Here is a 25,472-nt window from a genome sequence, read left to right on the forward strand (position 1 = left end):
ACATAAATCATTTAATGTAACATTTGCAACCTTAGAAAGGCAGACATATTTAATCCGAGTCAGTTTATAAATTCCAATTTCACATGGATTAAAAACTGCAGATAAATTAAGTCACAATAATATCCTGTACATGCATTAAGGCTGGTGACTGCTAAAGTCTCTTGGGTATCTACAAACAGGAAATCACACACAGATTACTGGGTCTGAAGAGTGTCTACATCATTAAAAAAATCTTGCTTTTTTTTTTTTTTTGGTGATACAGATTTCAACAGTAACTCTGGAAAACTGTGAAAAATGTTGTTTAAAAATATATATGTATATACTACTGCACAGTTTCAAAGATGTGATTCATAAATAATGTTGGTTGCACTGATTAATTTTATAACAATTACCGTACTTCCAAGGTGATGCGAACACGCAGTGACTTACACTCAATGTTAGGCACTAGTCATACCCTTCAGGCGTACTATAGTCTCATGGTAGCTGTATTGTACATATATATTTTTAAATGTATGCATTTATACAAACTGTGTATCGTATGCATGGGATTTCAGAAATGTACACATCACTGTTATATAATACACGCATCAGTGTTGCACACACTGGGTAAGTTTTAGTGCAGGGAGTCTCATTGCATTGCGTTCTATACGTTCAATCTAGTACACAATTTGTCAGCTTTTCAGATTATTTTTCCAGTACATTCCTCATTAGATCGTGGGTCCAAGTTTCCATTTGTAATTGGAAAGTTTCCAGAAATATCTGTTTTAACCAAACCTCTCTTTCCAGGCACAACTCTGCACATAAGTCTGATCTGTGTAGAGCAGTCACAAATCCCACATGTTGATCAGGAATGCATTTGATTACATTGTGATAAAGGGTGGCATCCGTTCAGGTCACGGAAGGATAGGTCAGTTGACTTGTGCTGAACGGCTAAGGAAATATGTCTCCAAAAAGAAAGACATAATAATGGACAGTACATGTTGAAACAGGAGAGTCACTAGAAGGACAGACATGAAGCTGTGAACAGTGGTTGCTTGGGGGTGGGGGGAGATTGGGGTGGGACTTACTACTACTTTCTACATTTCCATGTTGTCTGAATTTTTACATTGAAGCATGTATTGCTCTTATAATCAGAAAATGCAAGAAATATATTTCTACTTTGAAAAAAACTAAATAAGAGGAACAGTTATGAATGACTTTCACACGCAACAATAAGAAGTTGGCTCCTTACCATAATCATCTCTTCAAGCTCACACACACTGCCCCATCGTGCTCCATGATGAAACGAAAGGCCACCCCCACAACGACAGGTTTTGTTGGGAAACATGGTCTTCAAAACACTGGTAAAACGCCAGAGGCCACCTGTGTGTGTAGATGGGGCTTCACGGGTAGCACACCACGTGGATAGCGCACAGGCCTGCAGCTTTAAGATGGTCGAGGCCAGCAGAGCACCTGGGGACACACCTGAGGGTCACCCCTTATGTGAGAGTTTGAACATTTCAGCGGAATTCAGCAAGAGCAAGCAGAACTAAGCCTCAGTCCTCCAAACAAACAGACAAACAAACACACCCCACACACCAGTTCACAATTTCTTAAGTTAGACTGAAATTCCCAACATGAATGGGATCATGAACTCTACCCACAAGGACTAGCGAGAGGGTGTGACAAACCCCTCAGCTGGATAAAAGTAAAACAAACTCTGAGCAGTGCAGATGCTTGAAGGCCAAAGTCAAATGCCAATTTCATAAGCCCTTCACTTGCTCTTTCTAAGTTAATTTCGGGTCACCATGCGCACAGATCAATCATTTGTACAGTTTTGAAAGAGTGCTGAGAGCTAGGGAATTACAGCAATCTTACTTCCACTATCCATCAGGCTGACAATGTCAACATCGAAACTGGACCAACTGACCGTTGGCGAGAGCACACGAGTATCTGTTATAAATGCTGGGCGCCACCGCCCCCTGAAGAAAGGGTGGGGGAGCTCCGTAAACCGCACCGCTGTCTTTCTCAGACCAGCCTGGTGCGATATGGTCAAGTGAGAGGCCTCAGGGACATTTTTTTTTGTTTTTAAAATATGGCAAAGTACATCCTTTTTTCCCCCAGAAGTTTTTCTTTTTAAGCAATAATTTTATATCCAAATATATTTAATAAGAAGACTAAATCTAGGACATGACAGGGGACTATAAAATAAACAAGTTTCAGACAAAAACTGTAAACAGGTGTCAAAAAATTAAAATGTAAACTTAATAAAAAAAAGAAAAGAGTTAAGGGCGAGATGTAAACATACCAGACACAGAGGACATGAGCGTGACGTTCTGGGGCTGCTACCCCAAACAGCACCGCGACCGAGGCAGGAAGAACGCACCCTGCGCGGTAAGCAGGCAGCTAACCGGAGCCCCACACGTGCCCCCGTTCAAAATGCATTAACGTGGCACATTCTGCAGGAGGCGTGAGAGCATCAGACATCGTCAGGAGCTCGAGGCTCTCAGCCCGATAAGCAACACACACAGGCTCCCAGCGAAGGGGCAACCGGGGTAGCGTCCTGATTTGGCCAAGACGTTTGTAAGAAAGCTATCGTGGAAAGAAAAGGCTTAAAAAATCGCCACATTTAAAAGACTGACAAGTGCCGCCAAAGCTCCCCAGCCAGGTGCCACAGAGGCAGGAAGAAGTAACACCTGCGCAGGGCGGGCTTGTTGCAGGTGCAGGAGGTTCCAGTTCCTAACGGGACTCCCAAACGCAGCCGTGGCTGCCTGAGCGCTGGCTGGCTCGCTTCCAAAAGCACCGAGTTCTCTCCGAACATCTGCGCCAGGTTCAGACCACGATGGGGGCAGGGCAGTTGATCCATTTGCTCACCACGCATTTAGCCGATGATAAAGTTGGATGGAGGGGGCGAGTAGTAAATGAAAGGCAGGGCATTTGGTAACATGCAACCTAGTAAACATCCAGCAAAACGTGACTGACGTTCATTATTCAATTACCCATGAACACGTACAACCAGAGGGTAAGTGGGGATAGTATATCAACACTGGAAGTCATCAACAACGTAAGGACTAGGTCGTCTTGACTGGCAGTCAGGCTGTTGGTGTGCTGCATGTGCTGCACCTGTGAACTCACAGCGAGATTTTGGTTGAATGTTCTAAAAAGTCATGGTTTAGCTTTGAAGTAGAAAGTGTGTGTGTGTGTGTGTGTGTGTGTGTGTGTGTGTATGTGTGTAAGTGTATTTCCTCTAATCAGAAACCTCTGACCACTTTGTCTAGCCTGGGATTATGGAAACTAGACAAAGAAAATAGGTTTTAAGAGCTGTGCTTCTTACACACACAGGCTGCTGCTTCTACACCCACACATACAGGCACACATGCCCTGGGAAAAGACCATTGTTCGAGGCTGAGAAAATATTCACTGGATTTTGATAAATGCTGTGGCTGGGAATGTCAGTAGCACAGTGTCCAGAAACATTGAGCCGTCCACGGAGGTGGGAGCACAGTGCGGCCGCAGGGCGCGGTCCCTACGGCAGGTGGGCGCTGTTCCGCAGCCAGTGCAGGCCCTGCTGGGAGTACTGGACCAGGTGCTCCATGCTGCTGTGCAGGGTGACCGGCCCCATGAGCAGATCCAGGTCGTTGAAGAACTCTAGGGGACAGACAGAGTGGTTAGAGCGCCACACACGCTACGTGTGCTACCCTGGGACCCAAGTGACTTAAGAAGAAACTCCACTCGTGGCCCTAGATAGGGAAGTTTCTCCGTTCCATCATGCGACTTCAGCATCCCACTGAACAGAATGAAACACAAAGGTACAGAACTCAGACTTTTATCCAAATAGTCACTCTATGGGCAATTTTTAATTCAAATGAGTAACATTTACTTAGCCCAGGGGTGGGCTTGTAAATGTTATTTACAAGGGCCAATATCCAAATGGCCCTTGGCTTGTTTCTGCCAAGGGCCATTTGGATATTGATACCATCATTCTCTGGCCAGACAAAGTTATCAACTTAAAAATCAGCCTGCTGCGTTTAATAATCTCACCCCTAATGCCTTGGCAGGGCCAGACCAGATGATTTTGCCGGCCTTATAGGGCCTGCGGGCCGGATGCCCCCCCACCCCTCCTTGACTTAGCCAAACAGCAAAAAACTTGACTTCCTCAGGACATTCTCCTGGAGCAGCAATACTTCCCACTCTGGACGTGGGCTGTGTCTCTGTCGCCCTCCCCCTCGACCCAGCTGAGGCGTGTGCTGCACTGACAGGAGTCCCATGGAGGAGGCTCCAGGTTCCACGCTCCAGGCAGCAAATCAGAGGCAGCTGTGAAACAGCTCCCAGCCCTTGGACTTTCTCTGGGCTGGTCCTTCCATTAAACATGTACTATGTGCCAAGGCCCTGTGCTAGGTGCAGCAGGGTAGACAGGGAGTGCCAAGAGATCACAGCTGAGTGGCCGGGAGGGACAAGTACATCCGCAGGGCTGCTATGCCATCGTCGTAACTGGATTGCGGAGCAACACTCCTTCAAAAGAAGTGCCTTGGAGACGTTTTCAGAGGTGCTCATATGCATACATGCTGAATGAGGGCCTGCTGGGAGGCCAGGGAGGGCTGAGGGAAATGCCAGGTCCAGGTGGCTGGGAAGGTAGCCACGCAGGGACTGGAGCAGAACCGTGAGGGGAGCTGGTCCGAAAAACAATACTGACTTCCCGTTAGACATGTGCCCCTGGGCCCTCACGGAGGAGCCGTCGAGTAGGCCGCTGCCAGTGCAAGAGCTGGCCTGCTCAGGGTGTCCCAAACTGGCCACATACATTTTTATACATTTGTCCTTCTGTTTTGTTTACTTGGGACACCTTCCCCACTCCATCTCGGCTACTCAACTACTATTTGCTTTTCAAAATCCTGTTCCATGCCGGCTTCCCAGTGGATTTTCAGGGTCAGCACCTCTGGGCTGCACGTCACGCGCTACCTGGCTTTCTCATCAGTTTCATGAGCTCAGGCCCCACTGCCTATCCATGCTGTAACTTCCTCGTCACACTGTGGACAGCCTGGTCTTGTCCTCAGAGGCTTTACGCTGTCATGGCACCAAATGTACATCCAATGACTGGAAAGTGACCTCGGATTTGCACTTTCACCCGAGTAGTAAGTTGGTATAATCATTTGGGAGAAAAATTAACAATATATATATACCAAGATATCTATACATATAAAAGCCAAGTGACTGGAACGAGCAGTCACTATGAAGCATACTGTGGCAGCCAACCAGCCCGATCAGGGCCCTGATCGGTCCCCCATCCTCCCTCGGCCCAACCCTCCTGCTGGCCCGGCCCTAATCAGCCCCCATCGGGGCGGGTGGCCTGACTCCACCCATGCACGAATTCGTGCACTGGGCCTCTAGTATAACAATATAGATCTTAAAAGAATGTATACCTGTTGACCCCCAAATTCTACTTCTGTAACTCCTTCCTATGAAAATAATAAAATATATGGAAAAGGACTTATGCAAAACTATCATAACCTTATTTGTAATAGTGGAAAAAATTGGAAATAACCTAAATGTCCAACAACAGGGGGATGGCCTAAGAAATCATACTTTATGATTGTATAACCACTGTTCTGACAATAGTATAGAACCAACATAAAGGGTGTTTTTGAACTAGTTAGTAACATGAGAAAATTCCTGATATACTATTAAACAACAACAACAAAACAAAACAGGGCATAACACTGTAGATATACTATGACCTTATTTTGGTAAAAATCACACATATTTGGAGGAGACTAGACGAGACTTCAGTAGAATGTTAACAGTAATTATTTCTTGGTGGTACGATTACTGATGATATAAAAATATTTCTTTCCTTTACAACAGTTTCTATACTTTATAAATTTAGCCACAATAAACATGCACTCTGTTTATAATCAGTAAAAAAAAAAATTTAGAAAGAAATGGAACTTATTGCTTCATGTAAACACTTTTTTTTCAGTTGTAAGCAGCTATCCCTTAAAAAGCCAGTAACATTCACACTCATTAATTCATTCATTCAATGTTTCAGACCTCAACCGTGTTCTGGGCTCGGTGCAGGTCTTAGGAATACAAAGTCAGAGGAAACAGAGTCTGTCTTCAAGGAGCTCACTGTCAGCAGGGAAAAGAACATGTGTGCGCACATCTATGTCTGTATCTACAGATCTGTATCTTTGCACATTACTTGTGTCTTTATCATCTCTACTAGAGGCCCGGTGCATGAATTTGTGCACAGGTGGGGTCCAGCTAGCCTGTCCTGATCAGGGCTGACCCTGATCAGGGGCAGGGCCAGCTGGGGGGAGGGGCTGCGGGTGGTTGGCTGGCTTCCTCCCCCCCCCCCCCCCCCGGTCAAACTCCAGGTCGAGGGGACAATTTGCATATTAGCCTTTTATTATATAGGATGTGGAATCTTCCACAGTGAAGATAAAGGTGGGTTAAGGCCTGAGTGAGGGGAGAGGTTGGGAAGTTTCACGCTCTTCCACAGTGAAGATAAAGGTGGGTTAAGGCCTGAGTGAGGGGAGAGGTTGGGAAGTTTCACGCAATAGGTGACAGCTTCTAGAATTTCTTCTTCGGTAAATGATGACAACTTGTGTGGTGACGCCCAAGGTCAGGTTGTCTCCCTGAGCTGTGGTCAGGCATGCACACACACCCCAAAGGCACACACCTCGGTTTTCCTTGGCCAGGTTGTCTGCCATCTCCCAGTAGTCGTAGCTGTGGAGAATGCTGTTGGTGATGCTGACGTGATTGGCTGCCATCTGGTGGATGCGCTGTGGGATGCTGACGATGGTCGAAGGGGACAGGGCGCTGGTATTGGAGAGGCTCCCCTGAGATCCCACGGAGCTGGTGGGGGAGGGGTTGGGAGACATGGGGGATGGGGTTCCAGTGCTCCTGGAAGGGGAGAGCAAGAAAAGCAAGGTGGAGAGGCTGGTTCCCGGTGAGGCGGGCCAGCCCCAGGGCACCGTAAGCAAAGAAGCACACTGCCCAACACCAGGCAGTGCCTTGTTTATCGCCTTTACTTTGGAAAAATGAACTTACTCACATATGTAATAACTTAATCAATAAAGAAATTAAAAAAAAATAAAATGGTGAATGAGAAAAAAAGGAAAAAAAAGAAAAAAAGGAAAAATGAACTTACTTTCCACCGGCTCCCCATGGAGATGGGGCTTGGGCAGCTTTAGATGAATTCTGCAGGAAAATAGAAACATGGACAGTGAGCCATCTGCATAGGTTTACAGAGCTGACAATAACATGCTCTCAGGTGATGGCTGAGATTAGTAATGGCTGACACTGCAGAGAAAATGCAGATTCCCAGAAATGAATCTGGGAAGTCGCAAATCCTAGGGTACTGCTCCCTCTCTGAAACCCAGTGGGGACAGCTGCCTGGCCTGCTGGGTTCCACAATTGGCTAAAGCCAAGAGCTTATCCTGTAGCCTGGGATTTCATGCACCAAATGCAACGTATCAAATTAAATCATAATCCAGAGGGTCTGCTGAATCCTGAGCCAGTTTAATTTTTTCACCTGAAACTAGCTTAATTTTTCTGGAAAAGAAAAAAGACCAGACCTCCCGTCCCCCATGAGAACACCCCATATTGAAATGTAGGGCATATCTGCAGGAACCGTTGGCATACATTTAATGCCTGGAAATATGAGACATCAACTTGTATTATTTTAACTTATGAGACTTAAAAGTATTTCTCTTAAAGAAAGTTCCTCTTGAATATTTCTAAAAGGACAGATTTAAATATATTTCCTTGACAGGTAGGGTGTTCAAAAATTCTGATTTCCTGAATATCCTGACTGGGGAGGATATGTTTCCCAAGCCAGTTGTCTGCATCGGGCATTTACAAGAAGTTCTGCCTTTGGTGAGGGAAGTTCCTAAACGTATAGACAGACCCTCTCTGAGAGCCAACGATGACTTCTGGGACCTCCGTCTATGGCCGGTTAGAGGGAAGAAGTCTTTATACGCTGGTGTGAGTTTTCCCCCATCCCTGGCCTGTTAGAGGGAAGAGGTCTCTATACGCTGGTGTGAGTTTCCCCCCATCCCTGGCCTGTTAGAGGGAAGAGGTCTCTATACGCTGGTGTGAGCTTCCCTCTGTCCCTGGCCTGTTAGAGGGTTAAGAAGTCGCTACAATACTGATGTGAGTTTTCCTCAGTCCATGGCCTGTTAGAGGGAAGAGGTCTCTATAAGCTGGTGTGAGCTTTCCCCCATCCCTGGCCTGTTAGAGGGAAGAGGTCTCTGTATACTGGTGTGAGCTTCCCTCTGTCCCTGGCCTGGGAGAGTGTTAAGAAGTCTCTACAATACTGATGTGAGTTTTCCTTCCTGAGACAAGAAAACAGCCTTGTCCTGGTTCCCTAGACACAAAGCATTGCTTTTGGTTAAAAAGAACTTCACGAAGTGGAGACTGAGTTTTAGACTCCAGTGGGGGTGCTGTCAAGATGGTAGACGTGGCCTTGTATGTGGCAACTGTCAGTTGCCATCAGGCCTCTTCCTTGACCACCAGGCCCCGTGACTGTTAAAACACAGGGAACAAAGCCCTCTGTTCAGACAGCTCTGTACCGATAGAGCAGTCATTGCAGACAATTTGTCAGTGTTACCTGAAGGCCCATGATCGTGGGACTTTAAGGAGCATTTAAAAAGCCTTTGATTAAGGGTGACTACCGGGAACTCCTGGAGGGGAAACTCTGCTTTTAAGTGTGTCCTCTCTGCATTGCGCACACACTCAGGACTGTATACGGACACTAAGAACTTCTTGTATTCCTTCAAGTTCTGTGGTAACCGCTGTGGCCTGCAGAGTTCAGATTCCTTCTCAGTGAAGCATTTTTCTTGACTGTAATAACTCTCGTTAGTATTAGTTCTTAGATTCTAACATTTTTAAAATGACTTATCTTGACCTTAGGTGCCCAAAATAAAGGGAAAGGCTTAATGTTAGCCAAGACTGTTCCCTTCTTGGCTTAGCACCTGGTTACTCCTCAGGCACGACCAGGAAGGGGGTGGCACGCTGCATACAGCCCGCGGACCCCAACTCAGCCTGGTCACCAGAGATAATGTCTAAGTGGGGCTGGGGATAAAGGGTCTAAAATGACGGTGGTGCATGGATTGGTGGAGGTAGAGGTGGTGTAATTTCTTGTTCCTATAGACAGATAGACAGTAAAGAGGCCCCAAACCTCAAATTAATTATTACTTCAAGTCTACATCACAAAAGTGTTTTTGTTTTATTTTCCCAGTGAAAATGATTTCATTTGCTGAGATAGATAAAAGTTCTATCTTTGTGTTTACATATTGCTAGTGCCTCTGAGTTCCAACAAGCCATTTCTTACCATTTTAAATAACACCGTCATCAATAATTAAAGTAGCTACTGGAATTAGCTAAGATGTTCTAAGTAGTTACTTCCAAAAGGAAGAAGCTCGAGGTGCACATGAGGAATCTATGTGAAATACCAAGATGCATTTCCTACGACACGGAAGTGGGAACTCAGTCTCCTTTCCCTGGAGGCCATCGGAATGCCCGGGCTCCAGGCAAGGGGCTCTCAAGGCCATGCTCAGCCCTGCGCACCACGAACATGTCACAAATGGGTCAGAAGGCTCCTGTATTCTCCTCAAAGCAATGGATCCTGTCCTCAAAATGTCCCTGGTAGGGACACAACTAAATACGGGGAACCATGTCCCCCGATAGCCAGACAGTACCTTGAAATAGTCGATAAGTGCTTTTGAGTACTTGACAGCGTGATCTCTTTTGAGTCGAAACATCCGCCAGTACAGGAGAGCCAGGCATCGGTAACTGCAGGGAAGAAGAGAGATGAGCCCTGCAGGCACAAGTGTGTCCTGTGCAAACAAGACTTTTTAAAAATCTTTTGTTGTTGTTGTTGTTAATCTGCACCTGAGGATATTTTTCCATTGATTTTTAGGGAGAGTGGAAGAGAGAGGGAAAGATAGAGAAACATCGATGTGAGAGAAACACATCGATTGGTCGCCTCCTGCATGAGCCCTGACCAGGGCCCGGGCAGGGGAGGAGCCTGGAACCAAGGTAAGTGCCCTTGACTGGAATCGAACCCAGGACACTTTGGTCTGCAGGCCAACATTCTATCCACTGAGCCAAACCGGTGAGGGCTCTAAAAATCTTCTTGTTCCAAGTACTCAATATTTATATCCTCATTGTATATACAGTATACATACATACATACATGTCTGTAAGTGTCTGATCTTCCTTTTGTTCAGAAGGTGTACTTCACAATTTCAAGGGGTTACTCCATAAATGCATTTGCCATCAGATCATCGGTTCTCAACCTGTGGGTCACGACCCCTTTCACAGGGGTCGCCTAAGACCATCCTGCATATCAGATATTTACATTACGATTCATAACAGTAGCAAAATTACAGCTATGAAGTAGAAACGAAAATAATTTTATGGTTGGGGGTCACAACATGAGGAACTGTATTTAAAGGGCCAGAAGGTTGAGAACCACTGCATCAGATCATTTAATAATAGCTTTATTGCTTTGTTGGGGTACGGGGCTGGCCATTTCTTCTGCCACCACTAGAGGACAGTGTCTCTCCACGGAGGAGTGAGGAAGCTGCAGCTCATAGCTTTCGCTGCTTAAGGGGAGTTTTGGGGCAGAGTGACCTCACTCTGATTTCCCTCTGACACCCTGGCCTTCCCGCACCAGCGGTGTTGCTGAAAGAATAACCATCCACCTGCTTTTATTCCTTTACCTTTAAACTATTTTACTGCAATTAGTTCAAATAAAGGGACAGATATGTGTTTTTATAAATAGTAAAAACTCTATGCTGGGAATAGTTAACATTTTATTTTATATATTTTATTACTTACATATTAGTAACCTTCTATAATGCCAATTACTAATCATCATTAATTTATTAACCCTAATATGAAATTTAAAATTTGAAAAGAGTGCAGAAAGCATTTCCGAGAAATGCTTTTTTTGCTTGGTGCTTTTTACGCTCTTTTGCTTGGTGCTTTCCACTCATAATTATTGGCTAACTCGGGTGTGGTGTTGACCTGGGAGATTACCAACATACCCAATACAATATAACGGTCTCTTCTTAGCAGATCAAACTCCAGATGATGTGATGATGCTAAACTATGTGAGGCCCTCTTTTTTCTTGTATGTTGCTGTTATTTTATTTATTTATTTATTTATTTATTTATTTATGAGGCTCAATTGTCCACTGCAGATCAGGGAAGTAAACCTTTGGGGGCAAACATTTTGGATCCCTGTCACAGAAGGAACAAATAGAGAGGTGTCTTGTGATTTGTGGGCGTGGGAGGAGGTGTACTGAGAAGATGTCACAGGGAAATTACTTTTATAATCACATATTCATTATTAGTGTAATCGTCATAGAAATAAAAACCTATTAATGTTGGTTAACATTTTACAAGGAAAGCTTTTATTATCAAAGTGTAATGAGCCGCTCCTCAGTTTAATGTGTTGAGGACTTGAATGCGTCATCTTCATTCACTCAGACTAATCCCATGTATAAAGAGATAGATGAATTATTTTGATTGCAACTAAAATGTTCAACACAAGAGAAATTACATTTGGCACAATTCACATTCAAATCATTAAAACACAAACCTACCTGGTTTTAAAACACACACACACACACATACACACACACACACACACACACACACGAAAAGCTATCCTTGCCTAATGGACCTGTTGATTTTCAATACCTGAGTAGGCACCTCCTGGCTGGCATAGCAGCAAGCAAAGCAATGGGTGGGCTCTCCCTGGCCACCAGTGGACTTGCATTTGGTTTTGCATGTCAGAGGCACTAGAAAAACATTATGCTCCAGCACCTGGTTTACCAATGACAACATCCAGGCTGGGCAGGCTGTTTTAAGCTGATATGATGCACTCACCATAACGCAGCCAGCTGTTTATCCTCTGGTGTGGCATTGGGGCCTGAGTGGGTCTTTAGTCTCATAGCATACCTAGAGGAAAAGAAAACAAAACCAAAGAAATTTTTAAAAGTTTTTATTAAATTTATTGGGGAGACAGTGTTTAATAAAATTATGTAAGTTTCAGGTATACAATTCTCTAATACATCATCTGTATATTGTACTGTGTGTTCAACAACCCAAGTCAAGTCTCCTATCACCATTGAACCCCACCTTTCTCTATGTAATCACCATACTGTTTTCTGTGTCTATGGGTTTCTTTTTTGCTTAATCCACCTTTTTCACCCATCCCTGCAACCCCCCTCCCTCTGACAGCTGTCAGTCTGTTCTCTATGAATCTGTTTCTATTTAGTTTATTTACTTTGTTCATTAGATTACACATATAAGTGAGATCATATGGTATTTGTCTTTCTCTGACTCACTTATTTCACTTAGTGTAATACTCTCCAGGTCCATCCATGTTGTCACAAAAGGTAAGATTTCCTTCCTTTTTTTATGGCCAAGTAGTGTCCCCTTGTGTAAATATACCATAGCTTTTTTTTTTTTTTTTTTTTTTATCCACTCATCATCCACTGATGGGCACTTGGGCTGCTTCCAAATCTTGACTATTGTAAATAGCAATGCATTGAATATAGGGGCACATATTCTTTCGAATTAGTGTTTCAGGTTTCTTCGAATATATTCCCAGAAGTGGAATTGCTGGGTCACAAGGCAGTTCCTGTTGTAATTTTTTTTGGAGAAAACTCCATACTGCTTTCCATAGTGGCTGCACCAATCTGCATTCCCACCAACAGTGAACAAGGGTTCCCTTTTCTCCACACCTTCCACAATACTTGTTTGTTAATTTATTGGTGATAGCCTTTCTGACAGAGGGTGACATTTCATTGTGGTTTTAATTTGCATCTCTCTGATGATTAGTGACGTTGAGCATCTTTTCATATGTCTTTTGGCCATCTGTATGTCCTTTTTGGAGAAGTGTCTATTCCGATCCTTTGGCCATTGTTTAATTGGACTGGTTGTTGTATTAGTGTTGAGTTGTCCGAGTTCTTTATAAATTTTGGAAATTAGTTCCTTCTCAGATGTATCATTGATGAATATGTTCTCCCATTCGGTAGGTTGTCTTTTCATTTTGTTGAGGGTTGCTTTTGCTGCACTAAAACTTCTTAGTTTGAAGTAGTCCCATTTGTTTACTTAATCTTTTGTTTCCCTTGCATGAGGAGATATGTCATAAAAAATATTGCTATGAGAAACGTCCAACATTTTACTGCCTATATTTTCTTCTAGGACTTTTATGGTTTCAAGTCTTACATTTAAGTCTTTACTCCATTTTGCATTTATTCTTGTGTATGGTGTAAGAAGGTGGCCTAGTTTCATTTTATTTTGCATGTATCTATTCAATTTTCCCAACACCTTTTATTGAATAGACTATCTTTACCCCATTGTATGTTCTTTCTTCTTTTGTCAAATATTAATTGACCATAAAAATGTGGGTTTACTTCTGGGCTCTACTCTTTTCCTATGATCTATGTTTGTTCTTATGCCAGTACCATGCTAATTTGATTACTATGGCCTTATACTATAGTTTGATATCAGATAGCATGCTTTCTCAAACTTTGTTCTTTCTCAAGATTGCTATTCAGGTCTTTTGTGATTCCACATAAATTATTGGAATATTTGTTCTAGTTATATGAAATATACCATTGGTATCTTGATAAAAATTGCACTGACTCTGTAGATTGCATTAGGTAGTATGGACATTTTAATGATGCTAATTTTTCCTATCTATGAACATGGTGTACATTTCAGCTTATTTGTATCTTCTTATAATTTTCTGAGCACAGGTCTTTTACATCCTTGGTTAAATTTATGCCTAGGTATTTTTTTTTGATGCAATTGTAAATGGGATTGTTTTCTTAGTTTCCCTCTCTGTTAATTATTGGTGTATAAAAATGCAACAGATTTCTAGGCATTTATTTTGTATCCTGCTACTTTACTGAATTCATTTACCAGTTCTAGTTGTTTTTTTGGTGTTATCTTTAGAGTTCTCTATACTAGTACACAGTATCATGTCATTTGCAAATAATGACAATTTTACATTTTCTTTTCCAATTTGGATGCCTTTTAATTCTTCTTATTGTCTGACTGCTGTGGCTAGGATTTCCAGTACTATGTTGAATAACAGAGGTGAAAGCAGACATCCCTGTCTTGTTCCAGATCTTAAGGGAAATGCTTTTAGTTTCAGTCCATTGAGTATGATGTTGGCTATAGATTTATTATATATGGCCTTTATTATATTGAGTTATATTCACTCTATTCCCTCTTTAATGAGAGTTTTTATCATAAATCATTGCTGGATGTTGTTCAATGCTTTTTCTGTATCTATTCATATGATTATGTGATTTTTATCCTTCATTTTGTTTATGTGGTGTATCACGTTTATTGGTTTGTGCATTTTTTCTGCTTCAGTTTTGGAAGACTGTATGTTGCTAGAAATTTATCCATTTCATTTAGATTGTTAAATTTGTTGTCATGTACCTGTTTGTAATATTTTCTTACAATCCTTTGTATTCCTGTGGTGTCAGTTGTTACTTATCCTCTTTCATTTCTGATTTTATTTATTTGTGTCCTCTCTCTTTTTTCTTGATGAGTCTATAAATTTTGTTTATCTTTTCAAAGAACCAGCTCTTGGTTTCATGGATCTTTGTATATTTTTTTAGTCTCTATACCATTTATTTCCACTTCGATCTTCATTATTTCCTTCCTTCCACTTACTCTGAGCTTTTCTTGTTGTTCACATGATAATTCTTTTAGTTGTGGGGTTAGATAATTTATTTGAGCTTTTTTTTATTTCTTGAGGTAGGCCTATAATGCTATAAATTTCCCTCTTAGGACTGCTTTCACTGTGTCACATAGGTTTGGGGTTGTTGTGTTCTCATTGTCATTTGTTTCAAGGTATCTTTTGATGTCTCCCTTGATCTCATTGTTAACCCATTCATTGTTTACTAATATGTTATTTAGCCTCCATATCTTTGTGTGTTTTTCAGCTTTTTTCTTGTGATTGATTTCTAGTTTCATACCATTATCGTCAGAGAAGATGCTTGCTATGATTTCAATCTTCTTAAATTTATTGACACCTGTTTTGTGTCCTAACATGTGGTCTATACTAGAATATATTCCATGTGCACTTGAAAAGAACGTATATTCTGCTGCGTTGGGGTGAAATGCTCTGAAGGTACCAATTAAATCCATCTGGTCTAGTGTGTCATTTAAGGCCACTGTTTCCTTTTAGATTTCTGTCTGGAAAACATTGATGTTAATGGGATGTTAAAATCCTGTACTATGACTGTATTACTGTCCTTTTCTTGCTTTATGTTCATCAAGATTTGCTTTATATAATTAGGTGCTCCTATGTTGGGTGTTTAAAAGGGTTATATCCTGTTGTTGGATAATGATCCCTTTACCAGCATGTAGTGTTTTTCTTTGTCTCTTAATATAACCTTTGTTTTTAAGTCTATTTTGTCAACTATAAGTATTGCTACCCCAGATTTTTTTCACTTTCATTTGCACGAAATATCTTTTTCCATTCCTTTACTTTGAAAGGGGTCTCTTGGAGATGGGCCTCTTGTACACAGCATATATATGGGTCTTGTTTTCTTATCTGTTAAGCTACCCCATATCTTCTGATTGGAGCATTTAAGTCATTTACATTTAAAGTGATTATTGATACGTATGTATTTCTTGCCATTTTCTTCTTTACTAGAGGCCCGGTGCATGAATTCGTGCACCAGTGGGGTCCCTCGGCCTGGCCTGCAGGATCGGGCCGAAATTGGCTCTCTGACATCCCCCGAGGGGTCCTGGATTGAGAGAGGGTGCAGGCCAGGCAGAGGGACCCTACAGAGGTTGGCCAGCTGGGGAGGGACTGTGGGAGGGCTCCGGGGCAAATCTGGCCCATCTTGCCCAGTCCCAATTGGTCAGACCCCAGCAGCCAGCTAATCTATTGGTCGGAGTGTCTGCCCCTTGGTGGTCAGTGCATGTCATAGTGAGTGGTTGAGTGGCCTTATCATATCATTAGCATATTACGCTTTGATTGGTTGAACGGCTGACCAGTCAACCAGACACTTAGCATATTGGGCTTTTATTATATAGGATACCAATGTTCCTCTTTCTCCTCCATCTTTTTTTTGACCCTTTAACATTCCTTGTAATACTGGTTTGGTGGTGATGAACGCTTTTAGCTTTTCTTGTCTGGGAAGCTCTTTATTTCTCCTTCAATTATAAATGACAGCCTTGCTGGGTAAAGTCGCCTTGGTTGTAGGTCCTTATTTTTCATTACTTTGAATATTTCATGCCAATCCCTTCTGGCCTGAAATGCTGTTGAGAAATCAGCTTTCAGTCTTTTGGGAGCTCCTTTATGGGTAACTATCTTTCTCTTGTTGTTTTTAAGATTCTCTCTTTGTGTTTAACCAAAGCCATTTTATTTTATTTATTATTATTTTTTAAATCCTCACTCAAGGATATATTTTTATTAATTTTAGAGAAAGAGGAAGTGTAGAAAGAAAGAGGAACATTGATTAGTTGCCTCTAGCACACACCCTGATTGGGGATCAAACCCGCAACGTAGGTATGTGCCTTGACCAGGAATAAAAACCAGTAACCTTTAGGTACACTGGATGATGTTCCAACTAACTGAGCCACCCAGCCAGGACTAACCTTTGCCATTTTAATTATGATGTGTTCTGGTATGGGCCTCTTTGGACTTGTCTTGTTTGGGATTCTTTGTGCTTCCTAGACTAGTCTGTCTTTTGCCTTTACCTAGTTAGGGAAGTTTTCAGTCATTATTTCTTCAACTAGGTTCTCAATTCTTTGCTCTGGTACCCCTATGATGCAGATGTTGTTATGTTCATGTTGTCCCAAAGGTCTCTTAAACTATCTACATTTGAAAAAATTCTCTTTTCTTTTTGCTGCTCTGATTGGATGCTTTTTGCTACCTTGTCTTCTAAATCACTGATTTGATCTTCTGCTTCATCCAACCTACTATTTATTCCTTCTAGTGTATTCTTCATTTCAGATATTGTATTCATTTCTGACTGGATTTTTTTTTTTATTTCTCTGTCCCTTTTCACCTTGTTGTACTTCTTACTAAGTTCCTTGAGCATCCCTATAAACATTTTTAAAAACTCTGTATCTTATAAATTACCTCCATTTCATTTATCTCTTTTTTTCCCCCCTAGAGATTTCTCCTGTTCTTTCATTTAGGGCCCTTTTCTCCCCATTTTGGCTACCTATTTGTGTTTTTTTTCTATGTATTAGGTATATCTCTTATGTCTCCCAATCTTGGTATCCTGGCCTTATGTAGTAGGTGTCCTGTGGGATCCAGTGGCACAGTCTCCTTGATCAACTGACCTGGGTGTTCCAGGAATGTCCTTTGTGTGGGTTATGTGAGCCCTCCTGTTGTAGTTAAGTCATGAGTTTGCTATTGGCCCATTTTGTGTGGGTTTGACACTCAGGCTGTTTGACTGTGAGGCTCAGTGTACTAGCTGCTGTGCAGGTGCTGACCACACTAAGTAGAATTTGCTTCAGCAGGGTCTGGTGCCTGCAGAGATCTCACTTAGGCTATGCCACTTGTAAAGCTATCTGGATCCTTCTCTGATGTTGTCTGAAGTTGTGTTGGTTGTGAAGTTGTGATGTTGTCTGAAGTTGGGTGTGTTGGTTCTGGGGCCTCTTGGGAGGGACTGGTGCAGGTCAATATCAGGCACTGCCTGTGACTGATGCTGGGAAACTTGTTTGGAGCTACATGGGGATCCACAGTTTCTGGATGCCTCTGCTGTACCTGGGTATGTGTGCAAAGGACCAAGCTGTTCACCAAAGCTTGCTTGCACCAGCACCGAGTCCAGTGTTCAGTCAGCAAAAGGCCCCAAGGCACCTTGATATCCACCTTTGCCTGCCTCCACCTGCTGGTAGCCTGTCAGGCTCAGTCACTGAAAGAGCCTCTGATGGTACTTGAGTTTAATAGGTAGCTTCTCAGTGAGTCACCAGGTATGAATGGTGTTCACTAGATGGATAACACATTTAATCATAGAGCCAGTGCTGGGTCTGAGGCCACTCAGCAAAAGTCCTAGGGTATACCGAGTCTAGCTGCCACCCGCTGGGTAACTACAGACCTTTGTGGTGAAGCAGGGTCTTAGAAAATTTTCAGGGTGAGGCCAGCAGGGTTTATCAGGCCCAAACTGACCACGGCTTGGCTGTGTGAAGGGAGGGCTCTGCACTGGTCAGGCATAAGAAAGAAAAATGGACCCTGTCCTAGAGCCACACAACTCAGTATGTCCCAGATTCTGCCAGGAGCTGAGCAGGGCAGGGCTTCTGAGAGATGGGAAGGTGGGACTAGTGGATCTCCCATGTGAGGAAGTGCTGGTCAGGCTTGGGGGAAGGAGGGAGGAGTGGCCCCACCCCAGGGCCACACAACTCAGTCACCGACACCCTGAGTCTGCCTGGATATCTATCTATACTCTTGTCAAGGCATTTGGCTCCTCAGCAGGGTGTGAGCTCCACCGGATGGGAGACAGGGATTCCGGAGGGTGGGGCTATTGCATTTACCCAGGTTCATGTCATAAGGAGGGGAGTGCTCTGCCAAAAGAAAGATGGCGTCTAGGGTGTGGGAGAGGGACTCGGCACAGGGATCATGACAGCTGTCCCTTTAGCTCTCTCCCCAGAGCCACAAAGCCCAGTCTCTCCTCACACTACTCAAGTCCACTCTGCTGGAGCCCAGGGTGAGTTGCTGTGAACAGGATTTCGTGTGCTGGCCCTCTAAGAGGGCACCTGTGTCTCTAGCAGCCTTCTGTCTCTCCCTGGTGGACAGAATCCGTGATTTTTATAGCCCAGTGTTATGAGAGTGCCCGTTCCCAGCTCGGATGCTCTGGTCTGGGGAGCCTGGTGTGGGGTTGAGACCCCACACTCCTCAGAAGGAACCTCTGCAGCTGAGATATCCCTCTGGGATCTCAGATGCCACCCATGGGAACGGGCCAGCCCTTGTCGTCTCCACTCTTCCTGCCAGTCTCGATGTGGCTGCTGTAAATCTTGGTTATCAGACTCCTCTTCAGCTTGTCTCCAGTTGGTTATTCAGGATGATTGTTCTATAATTTAGATGTAACTCCAGTTTGGTCCTGGGAGGGGTAAGTGTAGATTCCACTTATCCGTTGCCATCTTGGGTCTCATCCAAAGAAATTTTTTAAAAATAACTTTCTTATTAACAATAGAATATCTTCTATGATGGAAGTCCTCTCTGCCTAATACTTAGATTTTCATAGTGCTTGCAGATATTTCTTTCTGAAAAGCTACCCGATGCTGCCTTGTTTTCCTGTAGCATTGTATTACTGTGATGCCTAGGACAAAATGATTTTTATAACCATCTAGCTACTTTCTGCTCTTTGATGATACAAATTCAAATGCTACAGATGGTTCAGAGTGACACCGGTTCAAGCATTCCACATATATGGTGACACATCCATTTTTACAAATTTTGATTTACAGCTGAGTGGCTGACAAGATGGAGGCAAAGTTCAATTATTCTGGGCCAATCTCCAGAAAAAAAATGTTCATTCCTATGCTCAGATAAATGCCGGGACTTACCTCCTTTTCACTGTGACAATATTTACTTTGACAGTAGTGTAAGTGTCCCGGTGTGTAATTAGTGGCTTTTATAAACTGAAATAGTTAATCACATTTATTTCTTGGGACTCTGGCCATCTCTCCAAAAACATACCAAGTTACTTGCAGATTCTTTGAGAGAGCTGAAGTAGTATGTGGCATGGTCAGGGAGTCCTGGGTCCGAATCCCAGCAGACAATCATTATTTGTGAGAGTGTAGATAAACTAGTATCTTTAAGCCTCCATGTCCTTATGTATCTAGTAAAACCAATACTGCTAATGACATAGGACTGTTGTAAGAATTAACTGAGATAGTATTTGGAAAGCTCTTGACATAATGAACTAGCTTGTTGTAAATTGCTCAAGAAACGATACTATTACTATATCATCTCTACAACATGCAGATTTGTAGTGTTTTCATGTGTATCTCTTTGCACAGTTTGCACAGTGGCTGCTGTGGATTTTACAATATACACATAAGACATCACAATTTACTGATATCAACAGTCTCCACTTTCGGCAAAGTGTGGAAGCTTTACTTCTATTTATGTCCCTTTACTTTCTCCACTTTTAAATAACATTGTCTCGAGTATCAGATAGTGGTATACTTTTTGTTTCAACCAATATGTATGATTTATGAAACTCATGAGATAGTTTATTGCACATATCTTCTTCAGCTGTTCTTCGTTCTTTCACAATGCTCCAAGATCCCTTTTTATTTGCCATTTTCTTTCTGTTTGAGGGACTTCCTCTAGCTAATCTGCAATGTTGGGTTTTTCTTAGTCAGATAATATATTTATTTCCTCTTCATTCCTGAAAAATAGTTTCATTGAATCTAGAATTCACTGTTTGATAGTTTTTTCCCCTTTCAGCACTTAAAAAATGTTGTGCCACTCTCTTTTGGCTTCCACGGTTTCAGATGCGAAGTCAGCTGTCATTTGAATTGGTGTTCCCCTACAGTAACATGTCATTTCTCTCTGGTTGCCTTCAAGATTTCTTTTTCTTTGCTTTTAGTTTTCAGAAATGTAGTGAAGATGTGTCTTCATATGCATTTCTTGGGGTTTATCCTATTTGGGTTTTTCTCAGCTTCTTGAGCCTGTATGTTTATATCTTTTGCCAAAATTGGCAAGTTTCAGCTATTACTTCTTCAAATACTCTTCAGTCTTGCTGTCTTCCTTTCCTTCTGGGACTCCAATGATACATATGTGGATCTTCTGTCATTGTGTTTGAGGCTCTATGCATTTTTTCCAGTCTATTTTCTCTCTGTTACTTAGATTGGGTAAATGCTATTTTCTGTTCATTGACTCTATCCTCTGTCATCGCCACTGTACTACTGAGCCCATTCAGTGAGATTTTTATTTCTGTTAGTTTTGGGAAGAATTATTTTATATAATGAGTATTAGACATTATCCAAAGAAGTTGAACTCGCTAAAAACATAAATCATATGACAAAGGTTCTCAGTAGGGTTAACGGCTGAAATGCCCTTATTGGTTCATTAATGAGATGATAAGGATGTGCCTTTCCAGGTCTCCATCATGGAAAAGAAATGTCTCCCACCCACCCCTTCAGGTGCCCCCATTAGAAACTCTGTTCTGCTCATATGCCATGCCTTAACCCAGGTTGGGGAATTATGCACACATCTAAGTCTTACACTAGGACAACACCAGGACCTCTGAGATATTAAATCATAGGATACATTTCCTTCCCTAAAATCCCCTGAATCTGCTTTCCTTTCATTAAATACTTCTGAATCATTATTGATGGAGTTAGAATTGAGATTACACCAACATGAATCAGATTTTTAAAAAAGCAGCATAGAAGTGAAGTGAGTTAAAAATTTGCTACTTCCTAGCTGGGTGAAGTGGGCATTCATATCCCACCCAGACTTAGCTTCCTTCCTACAGCAATAAGGGATTATAGGAGCTGCCCTACCTCATCATAATGAGGGCAAAGGAAGCAAGGGATGCTGAAAGTGTCATGCAAAATCTTACATCCTCACTTTCGGAGATGAACAAAGGTTCTTAGTAGCTGGTACTACAGGTTGACATCTTTTCTCTGTATTCAGAGTGCTTACACACATTCCTCACTCCCCAACCCCACCCGCCCAGCGAGAAAACACAGTACTTACCTGATGAGTTCTACTGTTTCTGAATACATTGTGTATGGAGATTTGGATTCCATTGGGCCCTGTTCCATTGCATTTCCACACTCAATGAATGACAAGGCTGCTTCGGCATAGTTCAAAGCCTTTCCAAACTTTTCCACCTGTTCAACAGAGTTAACACAGTGTTTTCCCAAAGTACAGATTTTAAACATTATTGCCACACAGTCTAGACACTTCATTTGAGAAATCCAACTTTTGAGTTCTAAAATCCTGTGAATGGAACTGAGAGGAAAAAGAAATGGGGCACTTCCTCCTCTAGTTATCTTCATAAATTGCCACTATTTTAGGGTAAATGAGTGAATGGTTATAGACAGAATTGTACCAAATCTATGTAACAACTGCCAATTAGAACTGCTCAGAACTTCACGGTTGCTCCTCTTTCAACCCCCAGGGGCGTGGCAGCTTCATTCCTTGTTCCTCCACGCTCTGCTAAATACACAGCGAAGCTGGTAGGTATGATTCCATATAAGAATTTTCATAATCTTTTTTGTATACTTCAACTTTGATGATTGACAGCATAAACCTGTACTTTTGTATTTTACATTATCTGACATTTCCTTTTCCATGCCTTCCTCCTATTGTGTGTGTGTGTGTGTGTGTGTGTGTGTGTGTGCATGTGTGTAGTTATGTCTTTCATAGTCAGGACCCCAGTCAGGGATGAGAGTGAGGAGAGGAGATAAAACTCAAGGCAATATTTCAGCTTAGCTAAAAGGGGATACAGAGTTGATATTTAATAAAGAACATTTTTTGGATTATATGAGGTTGTCTAAATTGATGTTAATCTTTCCCTACAATAGCAAGAATGAGCTTTATATTCTTAGGCTCTATTAAATACAAATTTACACATCAAGTTCCTGGTTCCATACTTTGCTACTCTCTGTAGATAATTACATATTTTAAGTTTGAATCGCATAATCTCTCCAGTATTCATTCGTGAATCAAAACAGAATTACACAAATACTCTAATTACTAATATAAGTCTTGCCTCTAAAAAAAATTCTCATTGATAATGATGCCTTAGAAAACAGAATGTAGAGCAAAATACTCCTTCATTAGCAAATCGAATTTTTAAACAGCTTATAACCCTAATAGGCTATCCAGTAATATTTCTTGGCAACGCTTTCAGATTAAAGAAGCCATTTCATTCAGTAAGGATTTCCTGAAGCATCCAGTTCTGTCCTATGTGTACTCGATACACACAAGTTCCTCCCAAGAACATACAATACAATTAGAGAGAAAAAATGTGCACCCACAGGACAGTTCACCGTGCAAGGCAGCCTGCGAGTGACTTGAAACGCAGAGCAAGGAGTCCAATGCACATGAGATGGTAGGAAGGGAGCAGGTGGTGGGGCTTCAGAGGCGGGAGGCCTTGGGGAGGAGACCAGAAAATGACAGTGGGAAGGAAAGGATTTGGGGAGCATGCTGAGAGTGAGTGTGGCGAGAGTGAGAGTGTGTAAGTATGTGCGAGCTGTGAGCGTGTGAGTGTGAGGTTCTACAAGTGCACAGGCCTGCTGGCTGGCATGAGGAAGGTCTGCTTAGAGGCCGGTGGGAACACAGGCCTGCTGGCTGAAGCTGTGTCGGGTTGGACAAGGTGACACTGAGTGAAGAATCCTAGTAACCCTGGTGATTCAGGCAGAACTTTTCATTCTGCTTTAACGATCGCTGCTCTTCTCCAACAGTGACCTGGCCTCAGCTCCTCAGGTGACCATAACCCTTCATCAGCCTGTGGGAGTGCGAGGGCAAGAACTGCACCTTCTCTACTTTCTGACACTCTGGTTATGTCCCTTGCACTGATGAACCTAGGCAGTGATCCTCAGACAAGTAAATATTGAGGGGCAACATCGGTAGCATTGGGAGCGGAGTGCTGTTATGGCTTGGGCATCTTCAACACTGGAACAATACGATAAAGGTCATTTGAAATGCCTTCTCCATCTCCAGCTCCCCAGCCTCAGTTATACATGCTGGTGGGGAATGGAGCTGGCATTCCCTGAGGCAAGAGTCCCTTTGGACGAGCCTCAAGATGCAATAACCATACGATGGCTTTTAGAAAAAACACACACATACGTTGTTTTTTTTAAAAAAAAATCTAATGTCTAAACAGCTTCAAGCTTTCCAAAACAGGTAAGAAACATTTTTTTTTATAAACATCAAGTCATGGTGACTCTAGAGCAGTGGTTCTCAACCTTCCTAACGCCACGACCCTTTAAATACAGTTCCTCATGTTGTGGTGACCCCCAACCATAAAATTATTTTTGTTGCTACTTCATAACTGTAATTTTGCTACTGTCATGAATCGTAATGTGACTATCTGATATGCTATGTGTTTTCCAATGGTCGCGACCCACAGGTTGAGAACTGTTGCTCTAGAGCAGTGATGGTGAACCTATGACACGCGTGTCACCTCTGAACGCGTGAACTCATTTTTTTGGTTGATTTTTCTTTGTTAAATGGCATTTAAATATATAAAATAAATATCAAAAATATAAATCTTTTACTATGGTTGTAAATATCAAAAAATTTCTATATGCGACACGGCACCAGAGTTAAGTTAGGGTTTTTCAAAATGCTGACACGCCGAGCTCAAAGGGTTCACCATCACTGCTCTAGAGGCTTATGTGTGTTATAACAGTTTCTGCTGTACGGTTTCAGAGAAATATTCATTTTGGCAGATACCCATGAAGAACACAAGTCTTTTTGAAAAGGGATTAGATCTTGGGACCACGCCAAGGGCTGGCCAGGCTAATATGACAGAAAAGTGCAAACTTAGATTTTATTTTTAAAGAAAAAAAAAAAATGCTACCCACTGTCTCCATTACCTCTAGTTACTATTCAAAACTTAGGACTAAAATAAAATATTCATTTCTCCAGGGTTTTCTCCCTGTCAGGCGTTATTGGTTGAAGTCATACTTTACCGGGTGATGAGTGCTTGATTATATAAACATTTCTCCATTTAACGGACTCGGCCATCCTTGTAATAGATTTTATAATTACCCCAGCTACACTGCCCCAGTGATGAAGGTGCAGTACAAACATCATTTGGAAAAACCTATCTGGAGAGAAAAGGAACTTACCATTGCATCTGCCTTATGCTTCATCCGCTTAGCTTCTTGCATAAAATAATCTGCACTGCGTGGCCTACAAGGAGAGGATGATGCCAATGTCACTGCCGTGGAAGGGTAAGGTCTCCTGAAAATCTTCCTTCCTTCTGCTCAAACTTAAATCAGTTTCAAAACTCTGCTTAACAGGGAAGCAGGTACTTTTCACATTTCCAAATCACTGCCCGTATGTAAAGTACCACGACGATATTTCGCTTAAGTTAGCAATTCAAAACACAGTCTATGCCCATCATCTACATTTGCAGTGATTTTAACACGGCTCCCCAGGGCCTGATCTGAATCAGATTTTTTATTGCATGGTTAAGAAAACAAGTAAAAAACTTACTGTGTGATATTTACACGAAACAATGGCTTTTTAATGTAAAGATTGCAAAATATACCTCATAATAATTGCATGGGTGAGTATATATATGTATCCTTGTGAAAATCTGTGTCATTTACAGGTATACAAGGTAGAGTTATATGTACCCATATGTAATTATTTTAAAGCTTGGCAGTGGGAAAGGAAAAGAGGTCATGCTGTATGATTCCATTCCAGGCATAAGGACATTAACTGTAAAACGATGTCTACCTTGTAACAACGCAGTCGTGGCCTGGTTCTCTACGGCTCTGATTAGCTGGCTGGTCAATAT

General features: G+C 42.3%; 1 protein-coding gene across 2 annotated transcripts in view; it reads right to left on the bottom strand.

Moving 5' to 3' along the window:
- Positions 1-237: 237 nt before the first annotated feature.
- AFF3 (AF4/FMR2 family member 3) overlaps positions 238-25,472 on the bottom strand; it is a 498,351-nt gene continuing 473,116 nt past the window's right edge. For both annotated transcript variants that reach the window (XM_036302283.1, XM_036302282.1), the window contains 7 exons: positions 24,796-24,859; positions 21,689-21,825; positions 11,878-11,949; positions 9,678-9,771; positions 7,127-7,176; positions 6,656-6,879; positions 238-3,627 (listed from right to left, as the gene is read on the bottom strand). In XM_036302283.1, the coding sequence (XP_036158176.1) occupies positions 3,506-3,627; positions 6,656-6,879; positions 7,127-7,176; positions 9,678-9,771; positions 11,878-11,949; positions 21,689-21,825; positions 24,796-24,859 (763 nt within the window). In that variant the 3' untranslated portion in view covers positions 238-3,505. The remainder of the gene's footprint in view (positions 3,628-6,655; positions 6,880-7,126; positions 7,177-9,677; positions 9,772-11,877; positions 11,950-21,688; positions 21,826-24,795; positions 24,860-25,472) is intronic.

The sequence above is a fragment of the Myotis myotis genome, unplaced genomic scaffold (genome assembly GCF_014108235.1).
Source record: "Myotis myotis isolate mMyoMyo1 unplaced genomic scaffold, mMyoMyo1.p scaffold_m19_p_30, whole genome shotgun sequence".
Taxonomy (NCBI): domain Eukaryota; kingdom Metazoa; phylum Chordata; class Mammalia; order Chiroptera; family Vespertilionidae; genus Myotis; species Myotis myotis.